At 35.8% G+C, this 10,108-nt stretch overlaps 1 protein-coding gene across 2 annotated transcripts; it reads right to left on the reverse strand.

The window, feature by feature from the left end:
- Window positions 1-5,957, reverse strand: LOC121431084. 2 transcript variants are annotated; one of them, XM_041628564.1, is made up of 4 exons: window positions 5,552-5,957; window positions 1,872-2,063; window positions 1,021-1,108; window positions 1-559 (listed from the first exon to the last, which is right to left on the reverse strand). In XM_041628564.1, the coding sequence occupies exons 1-4, from the start codon at window positions 5,604-5,606 to the stop codon at window positions 220-222; spliced, it is 675 nt and encodes a 224-aa protein (XP_041484498.1). In that variant the 5' UTR covers window positions 5,607-5,957; the 3' UTR covers window positions 1-219. The 2 variants fall into 2 exon arrangements, with proteins under 2 accessions (XP_041484498.1, XP_041484499.1); XM_041628565.1 differs by having other exon boundaries at window positions 1,872-2,060; window positions 5,552-5,955.
- Between the last annotated feature and the right edge of the window lie 4,151 nt (window positions 5,958-10,108).

Genomic DNA, 10,108 nt, shown 5'->3' on the forward strand with positions numbered 1-10,108 from the left:
TTCAAATGCTCATAACTTTCTCACCATTTGTCTGATTGTTCTCAAACTTTCTGTTTCTTTGATTTTTCTGTTTTCGCACAAGCTATCTTGTCCCAAAAGAACACCGCTTCGGATTTCATTTGCAAATATGCAATTTATTGCGTGTCCCTCATTACATCAACATTCCAGCAAGTTTTTTTCTTAACACTCATTTATAGAGTTTCTTTGAAGGCTGTATTTTCACGTGGACTGCACCTCGCTCTGGGTGTGATTCGTGTATTCATGATCACGTGACCGACTCCTGTCAGCTACGCGTGCCCTTGTCATATTAAGGCCATCGGCATCTATGATGTCAATTCCTCCATTGTCTGTATGTATGGGATTGTCCAAACCGTCAGACTGTTCACTGATCCCATCCATACCGGCGATGGCGCCATTAATAGCGTTCTTATCTACGTTAATCTTGATGGAGTCGTATAACGATCCTGGCCTGGACATTTCGAAGTTTTCAGGTGGATATTCCGGAAACTTTGGACTTCTCCTGATTATCTTCGGAGATGAAGCATGCGTTTGGCGTCGCCTTGATTAAAAAAAATGTAACATGCACAACAAAGGTTAATACCAATTGAAAAACACTTTGTTATCATTGATATGCTTTTGCGATGATTGAGCAGGACATTTTTCTTCTTTTTAAAGACACAAGCAAAGATAATTTTTGAAGTGTAATTTTAAATCGTTCGACTGTGGTCATCTGGTTTGGAATATGACGAATTAATTAATTTCCTTCAAAATAATTTTCGATTTTTGTATGTCAGAAGTTAGCGGGATGTGTCAAAATGTAGAGCTTCAATTTAAACAAAAAATACATTGAAATACTCGGCTTCACAATTCTAATTATAAATCCACATCCAAGGCTACGGTGCAATTTGATATTATTTCCAAGTCTCTTCATAGATTAGAAGCTTCATTAAAAATTTTGATAATCATGACAACATATTTTGAAAATCTTATAACGCTATCAAATAATTAAAAATGACTTACTTTCTTCTGAAGATACATATGACTATAACCACGAAAACGAAGAGGGTAATGACGGCTACTATAATGGAGATGATAAGTGATAATGTATCTGAAAGATATAAACAAAATTAATGTTGGTGATGTGTTTGAAATAGAAGCTTAAACATTGATGAAGCGGCATAAAGGTAACACTTATATAGATCATTATGTCAATATTCAACATTTTAATTACACATTTGAAAGCAGTTCGTATTCTGTATAACAGTTTCATGGGAATCATCTTGGTGAATGGTTATATTGATAGTTCAAGCAAGGCACAACTTCAGAAAAATCATAAATACATATACATTTTTTGTATGATTTGATGGAGACATTTAAAGTTCACCTGAATTCTAAATATGCGCGTTATTGTCATTTCAGTCTTTTCTTCCTTATTATGTTATTTAGCATCATTGTCATAGATTTCAGGATCAACGTAAGGAAGATGATAACTACGGCAATAATACTAATGATAATAATAGTCCTAATGAGAAGAACTAGAAGAAGAAGAATAACAACAACAAAAGAGAATAATAAAAATAAAAATAATAAACAATAACAATAATAATATGATGATGATGACGATTATAATTATGATAATAAATATCATTATCATCATCCTCATCCTCACCATCATCATCGAGATCATGGTAATACCAGACGTCATTGAAGAAGGAAAGACGACACTTAAGGGATAGAATAATAAAGAAAGAATATTTCTTTATTACTCCATCCCTAGAGTGCCATCTATCCATCTTCATCACCAATACATATCTGCACTTCTCTTCATGTGCCATTTGAAATAAGATCCTTGAGTTAAGAAGAGAACTCACTTAGTTCGCAAGCTAAATCGGATGGATTCCAAATGCCATTGGCTAGACAAGCTGACGAAGGTGGGTCATAGTTTGTGGAATAGCCAGTGTCACAGGTGAAGTAGAGGGTATCTCCGGTCTTATAAACTGCTAGAGTGCCGTTGTGACGAGTGGCTGCTACTGGGGAGGGCGCATCACAAAAAGCATCAACTGCTAGGGAAAACGAGAAAAAAGATACATGCTTTTAAAGTTGTGATTTGCAACAAAATCAGTACTAAGTAAAGTGATTGGTTGGCTCTATGTAGTGAGGGAAGAGCCAAACATCATATAATTAACGTAAAAGTGAGGCATTAGATGAAAATATGACGAGAGCTGGTTTAAGGATGAAAATCTGGATGTTATGGAATCTTCATCATTGATTTAAGCATTCATCTTGCGAGCTCAGCACCTGTTTGCAAAGTGTCTTTTAAAGTTCCACACGCTTTCATTTCCTTCTTGGGTGGGCATTTGTGTAGGTTATGGGTTTGAGTTAGTGTGCCTGATGGTGTATGGAAAGTCCGAGGTTCGATTCTCGGCACGGTCCTTGACCAAGGCATATATGTCTACACTGCTATCTTATCTTGCATCATGAAAATGCTTTATTCATTATTGATACCAACATTTGTACGTTTTAAAGAATGGAGATAATTTGTATGTTTATCATCAGATTCACATTAGCATTAAATGTTTCTGATGAAGCTCCCACTGTGATTTGTTTTAGTGCTGTAGTCGACTTCGTACAAACTTTAATAAATGATTTTTTGTTAAATATATAGCGTTTGCCAGCATTGCGATTCAAGCTTTCATCTTCCCTGCATTTGCTACATTTGGTACTCAAGTGCTCATACTGATGTTCAGATTCAGTTAGTCATATTGTAATAATGAACAGTTACACACCAATTAAAACTTAAAAAGTTAGTGTTTTTACAGTGAAAGCCCACCTAGACGACATTTTTTTCAAGCAGAAGAAATCTGTTTCACAAAAAAATCTTTTGAAAAATATCAAATTCATTAATTTTCTTTAGTTTATTTTGTGACGTCACATAATAGTAACTGCCCGTATTTGATTTTAGTTGTACATTCATTGCGGGGTTTTTAATCATGTTTTCATTCTAATAAACTTGTTTATACATGTATATATAAATATGAAGAGAGCAATAGTAGGCGTAGCTTAAAGGTCAAATCCACCTTAGAAAAATGTTGATTTGAATCAATAGAGAAAAATCAGACAAGCGAAATGCTGAAGATTTCATCAAAATCGGATGTAAAATAAGAAAGTTATGACATTTCTAAGTTTCGCTTATTTTTAACAAAATAGTTATATGAACGAGCCAGTTACATCCAAATGAGAGAGTTGATGATGTCACTCACTCACTATTTCTTTTGTTTTTTATTGTTTGAATTATACAATATTTCAATTTTTACGAATTTGACGGTTAGGACCTCCTTGCCTGAAACACAAAATGTTAAAATAATGAAATTCCACGCGTTCAGGGAGGAATGAAACTTCATTTCACATGACAATGACGAGAAAATCAAAATATTTCAAATTTCAAACAATAAAAAACAAAAGAAATAGTGAGTGAATGACATCATCGACTCTCTCATTTGGATGTAGCTGGCTCGTTCATATAACTGTTTTTATGAAATGAAGCGAAACTTTGAAATGTCATAACTTTCTTATTTTACATCCGATTTTGATGAAATTTTCAGTGTTATGCTTGTTGAATTTTTCTCTTCTTATGTAAGTCAAGTTTTTGTTGGGGTGGACTTGTCCTTTAAATGAAGGTTCCTCAGAGTTATCTGCCCTTGGAAACATTAATGTGTGATGCAAAAGAAATCTCTCTGCCGGGAATTGAATCAGGGCCCCTAGCTTTGAACGCCGGTGCCTTAACCACTAAACCACAGAGACGGGTTAGTGACTAGGACGACTTCGATCCGATTGACCGTCAGATAAACAAATTTTCGACACCACCATTAAATTTCCTTTGTCGGATGTAGGTGAATTTTTAACAATGACAAGCCGCCATGCCTCAATTGGATCAAAGTTATTACGTAGATACAGTACATGTATGGGACAATTTATACAAATGTGAGAAATTATACATGTAAAGAGACCTTTTTTCGGCATCACCAATTTTTCCAAAGGGTAGATAGCTCTAAGGAATCTTCCTTTAAGTCATACCATTGTTTTCTTCATTCATTTCTTTCAAATCATTTTAAAATACAAGAGTTGCTAGAGCTGCTTTACATGTATAACTTCTTACATCTATATATATATATATATATATATATATATATATATATATAATCATATGAATCAATTACTGTGTTGATTATTGGTTTAATGCGAGATTTTTTATTCTTAATAAATTTCAAGTAGTTTTGGTTTTGCATTTGTGCAAAGTTGGCCATCCATAAGAGGATGATTTTTCTTTAGAAAAAAAGAGGCTTAAAGTTGCTGACCTGTAAATAATATTTATATTATGACAAAGTTATACTTAGGAGCAAAATCAGAATGAATATTTTAGATAATTAATTAGCCTACTTGTATATGAATATATGAATACAAGGGTATTGACACTATATTTCTGAGGTCAGCACTCGGCAATCTAATAGAATTTGCTATTAGCTAGTACGTATTCGTATTCATCTAACTGGCATTCCAAAAATTTGAGGTAAACATAAATTTGATCCTCGTCTTGAAGTTTTGCTGATAGTGTCAGTGTTTATCATCCTCTTCTTTATCATGTACATGGTCATTGTAGTTCGGTCGTATGAAAAGAAAGAGTCTCGGTAGCCGCTTTAATCAGCATTGGGGTGTAGTTCGCCCCGCCCCCCGTTTTGAATGTTAAGATCCATGTCTGTGTCTATCATGTCTGTGTTATTTAGTTTATCATCAACCATGATCTTAATATGGTAACTGTCTTAGAAATCATGCTCTTGATTTATTGATCTGTTTGTCAGATAATGTAACATGTACAAATGTGATATAAAGTATCAAAATACGTAGAGAAAGGAAAACCTGTGAAAGCCGAGCTATCTTATTTCCTGGGGTTTTTACCTGCTAAAGTGCACTTAATGAAACAAATAACAGATACATGTAATAAACACATACAAACTACGTCAAAGTAGTACTGACCACAAATCGTGAAAATTATGGTACATGAAAATACAAAATAATAAATTTGAAATCAAAACTTTCACATAATCTACAGAATATGATGAAAAAAGTAAAAGAATATGTTGGTTATATAGATAATTTCTTTATAGTTAATGAAATTAATAATTTCCTTCTGTTAATACAACACCTGGGTAAAATTGTGCAGTGTATTCTTCATCGCCGTATGTTTGGAAGTTTGCTAAGCCGCCCCCCCCCTTACCCCCCCACATACACACCTACACACACACACACACACAATGCAACCAGACATCTCCCACAAACTTACGTATTTTGCCTATTAGTAAGCAGCATCCCGTGAGCATGAAACAATTATTGTTGTCATCTTAGCTCCCTCGTATTTTTACATTTTCTTCACCATAATTGTACAAAATAGTATCACAAGGAGGAGTAGATCATTATAAACAATGCATGTGATATAGACTAAAATGTAACACGTGTCTCTTAAACATTCAATTCAAATCAACGCAGTCTTTCTTACCTGTCGATAAAATTTCCAACATAATCAGAAGAGACACAAAATAATGTCCTTCCATTTTGACATCGAATGTTCCAGTACTATCCAGTATTGTAGTTTAATAACAATCCATTGTTATTGTCAAACTCGGTGATCGAAGATTTTGGTTGTTGTTCTCAAGGAGGCATATTCGAGTTTCTTTCAGAGTTCATTCAAAATGTTCATTTCACAATGCATTTGTCAATACATTCTAACGTGGTGATCTTCTCTGAAGTCAAAAGCCAACACCCTAAACATACTAAAAATATATTTTTGAGACACGTACTTTATGAACTATTTGGCCTTCATCTTCGAACTCGGAATTGAATTGATTCATGCACCCCGTTGTATAAAAGATCACCAAACCTTATCCTGCTCCAGACAATACATTTTCCACTGAAAGAATATTTATTTGTGATGGCAGAACTGAATAGAACTTTTTTTTCTCTTGGCCTATGGCAAATACCTTACCCAGTTTGAAGCAAATATTTGGCTTTGTTACTTGAATAGACAATTCCGCCCTCGACTATCTAATTTTACAGTAGACTTACAGTAGACTAACGGGGTTTATTGCTTAATAATGTGTGGAAAAAAACAAGGAAAAAGTATGATACTGTACATTTATTCAATATGGAAGCATTAGATATTATACAGAAGTTATGAAAATATATACATGTATATGTTATGTTGACAGCCAGGTGATCAGGCTAAACAATTTTAAATGAAATTAAATATCAAACCAAGGGTGACTTTACGTTCATTTTCATTGTGATAAAATATGTAGAGGAATGCAGTTTAACATCATTGTCAAAACTTTAACCGCATGCCATATTGTCACATCCGGTTTTATCAATTTATGGGGTGTTAGGAGACATTCCTAAGATTCCAAAAAATTTAGCACAAATTGATTACAAAATTGTGGTAACAACATTGATATTGTATCTAGGCTTTACAACCAATATCATGAATATTGATTTCAATTTGTGCTTAACCCATTAAGGCAAACATCTACAATGTTCACCAAAAAATAATTAGTGTTCATGTTGTGCTCATTCAGTCATTAAGTCATGGATGTTGTTAATTTTTTGGGGGAAAACCCGTTTCCTAGCTACATCCAACGTCTGGTTTAAAGTTGAATAATATGTTACATGTATATTGGAAGATTCTGTAGGGTTATTTGGGGGACTTTCTTTAGTTGTGTTTATATTTACATTTAATCTTGCATCAAATGAATGGAAATACTTTATGTAATGTTGATAACAATTCAATTGAGATGAATCTATGTATTGTTGTACAACAAAATGCTATGTGTTGTTTAGAAATGATTACTTTTCATATTGGTCCTAGTACTCAAATATAGGCATACACATTTTTGTCCGCACATTAGATATTTAAGTCTTTTGCGATATCCTGTTGTCTTGCATGCAAAAATATAAGAATTTGAAAAAAGACGCAGAGTGTGACTATATCACGTTTTGACAAGTTTTATCCCATTTTGATGGATTTTTCCTGTTTGTGCTGCTCGATTAAGCCATGAATGTAAACTTAACATGACGTTCGACTTCAAACTTATCATTTAGACTAAATCTCATTATCCTAATATTCTTACACAATGATCCATGTAATGGGGATATTTTAAGGGGTGTGCACATTAATCATTCACTGGGTCTACACCATTTTCTCATGTTTAAGTCCACTGCAAAGTTGTGTATACATTTTACTTAAGGCATATACATGTTCCAGTATATGTACCACGAGTATTCTAAAGTAGATAAAAAAACTGTTTGTAACTAAATGATCGTCGGTTTCTCATTATCTGAGCTAATAGATAACAAGGACAGAATATGCATTTTTCAACATAATTCATATCAATATCACAAATCAACATTAAAATAGATATCGGAATAATCGTAATCCTTACAAACATAATTATTATGGAGTCAGAGGAATATCCTTGGAGTGGTTCAGGAACTACCTAGACAATAGAAAACAATTTGTCTCTATCGAAAATACTAATTCCATAACGAAAATTGTTAACTCTGGTGTTCCGCAGGACTCTATTTGTGTCCCCTACTTTTCCTTATATATATTAATGATTTTGCAAGTCTTCCCATACTTCATCTTTTATTTTGTTTGCTGACGACTCCAATATTTTTTTCTCCCACTAAGGTTCCACGTCATCATTAATAATGAACTTGAACCGGTTTCAGAAAGGATTGTTATTATTTTTATTATTATTATTTACTATTATCATTGTTGTTATCATTATTAGTATTATTATCATTATTATTATTATTATTGTGATAAAGTCTTGCTTTTTGGCATCAGCGACGTACACTGTTCATCCAGATGGCCATGCTCATTGAAGCACATAAAAAAGGAAAGGACAACAAAATAAGAACGATACAAAAAGAATAAAGAAAAATAAAAAAGAAAAAGGGGAGGAAGCTGCTTAAGTAGAGACGTTGGAAATCTGCGGTTTATATTTGTGGAGAAGAGTTTTCTTTAACTCATTACTGAAACTTAAACATGTAAAATTTGTTGGTGGAGGTGCCGTGGCCGAGTGGTCCAAGGCGCCTGGCTATACATGAAAAAGTCCGGGGTTCGATTCCCGGCCGCGGCAGATATGCATGTGAGCAAGGCATTTTATCTACATTGCTCTTTTATCCTGCTTTAAAATAAATGGAAATGCTATATGCATTATTGGTAACTAGGTGTGCACTTGTTTAAACAAAAATTGTTGGTTTATTGCGCACTGATTCAAAAAGAGAGTTCCGGACTTTTGTACCGGTAAAAATAAATGTTTTATTCAGAAGGACGGCTCTTGCCCTTGGTGGGTTAAATAGTCCGGCGGACCTTGTTATATAATGATGAATATTGACATTTTTAATGAACATGATGGAATAAAAAATATTTGGTAGTTCATTTCTATCCAAAGTATACATAAACTTTCCAAGATTATGACTATATAAATCACCGATTATGATTGTAGAAACGTGCATCAGTGTGTGAACGAAAATCTGTATGACAAATAATGCGCATAGCCTTTTTCTGCAAAAGTAGAATTCTGTTGTAGTCAGTATAAATTATCCCTTGCTATTAATGGATTTTAAAGACGGCTTGACGATTTAAAATGATTTATTAGCGGGCTAGCAAAATACACATTTTAGTTTGTTTTGATTTTGAAAGGGGGCGTGGTTGCCCGAGAAAGGGCTCGTGACCCGACCCGTAAAGGGCGGGGCAGCGCTTTTTGCGCCCGCGCCAAAGAATTTGGGCACAATGCCAGACATTTGCCGCGGTTGAGCTATGCGCGGATAAAAGTGCGGGAATGCTTCATTTTCGTTTTGGCTTTCAATGAAGAGAGATGACGGTGCATGTGTAAAGCGTGCTTACAAAATTTTTGAAAATTTTCTTTCGGCACTGGCAACTAGCCTAGGTGGCAGATATTTCGACATTTGTCTAGCTACCTATACCGGATATCTACACAAAGGATTCATACTTTTATTGGATTATACAGACGCTGATTTCAGTTTTTTACTGTCTTCAGACTTCAGCCTCAGGAATTGTTGCCGTAGAACTAAGACTAAGTTAGCTGTGCCGATTTGTGGACCTAAAAGATTCAGTTTGCAACTTCAGGATTGAATTTTTTCTTGGCGGTTCGCTTGATTGAACTTTGGAGGTGATTGCATCCAGGATTCATTGGACTTGGGCTGAGTGACGGAGCTTCGAGTCTAACTCTAGTTTCGCGAGTTGATCATGCCAAAGGTTAAGGCCAAGAAAATAACGACCGCAGGTGCGAGGAAGGGAGATGACACACCGAAGAGGAGGCCGGGTCGGCCGAGAGGTCCACGGGCGACGTCAACCCCCGCAAGTGTGGATCTGGGGCTGGGAGGCGGCAACAACGGGCCAGGAAGGAGCGGTGAGTTAAATCCCTCTCAGTCTCAAGTTGTCGATGTGATGAAAAAAGTGGTAGGCCTAGGTCTAAAGTTGGTGATAAAATGGCAGAGCTAGATCTAGATCTAGTGGGGCGGGAAGGCCAGGCGCCCGTGGGCAGATCTATTGCTTGGCATGAGATAGTAGCTCAGGAGTCGGATACCGGTAGCTCGGGGCAGGCTCAGCCAGCAGTTTCAGTGCCGGCGCGGTCGGCAGGGGTAGCCGAAGATCTAGGCCTAGATCTAGTGGAGGTCGGTGTTGAGAGATCTGAGCCCCAGGCGCCTAGGCTTTCTGCCGTGTTGGGGGCACCGGAACCATTTATTAGCGCATGCGACCCACTAGGTGTGGAAGTGGCTATCTCACTGAAGGAAAAAATTTGGGCAAGTGAATATATAGATTTGGGAGTGCTCCTTAAGCATAATAATGCACGTGATGAGTTTGGGGCCTTGAGTGTAGGTGACACCACTTTGAGTTTGTGTCAATCGGGATCTGGTCTTGGTTTGCAACTTCAACCTCAATCAAAGGCTCAGGAAATCATGTCGGTAGAGCAGTGGGACTTCGGTGTTTCTAGTAATTGCCTCAATTTACGCTGAGAAGCACATTGAAAGG

The sequence above is a fragment of the Lytechinus variegatus genome, chromosome 17, assembly GCF_018143015.1.
Source record: "Lytechinus variegatus isolate NC3 chromosome 17, Lvar_3.0, whole genome shotgun sequence".
NCBI lineage: Eukaryota > Metazoa > Echinodermata > Echinoidea > Temnopleuroida > Toxopneustidae > Lytechinus > Lytechinus variegatus.

Coding starts and splice junctions, on each gene's coding strand:
- LOC121431084 (XM_041628564.1), bottom strand. CDS start 5,606: ATGGAAGGACATTATTTTGTGTCTCTTCTGATTATGTTGGAAATTTTA. Junction 2,064..5,551: donor GTTGGAAATTTTATCGACAG/GTAAGAAAGACT, acceptor CGTTTTCCCTAG/CAGTTGATGCTTTTTGTGAT. Junction 560..1,020: donor ATATGTATCTTCAGAAGAAA/GTAAGTCATTTT, acceptor TTTTTAATCAAG/GCGACGCCAAACGCATGCTT.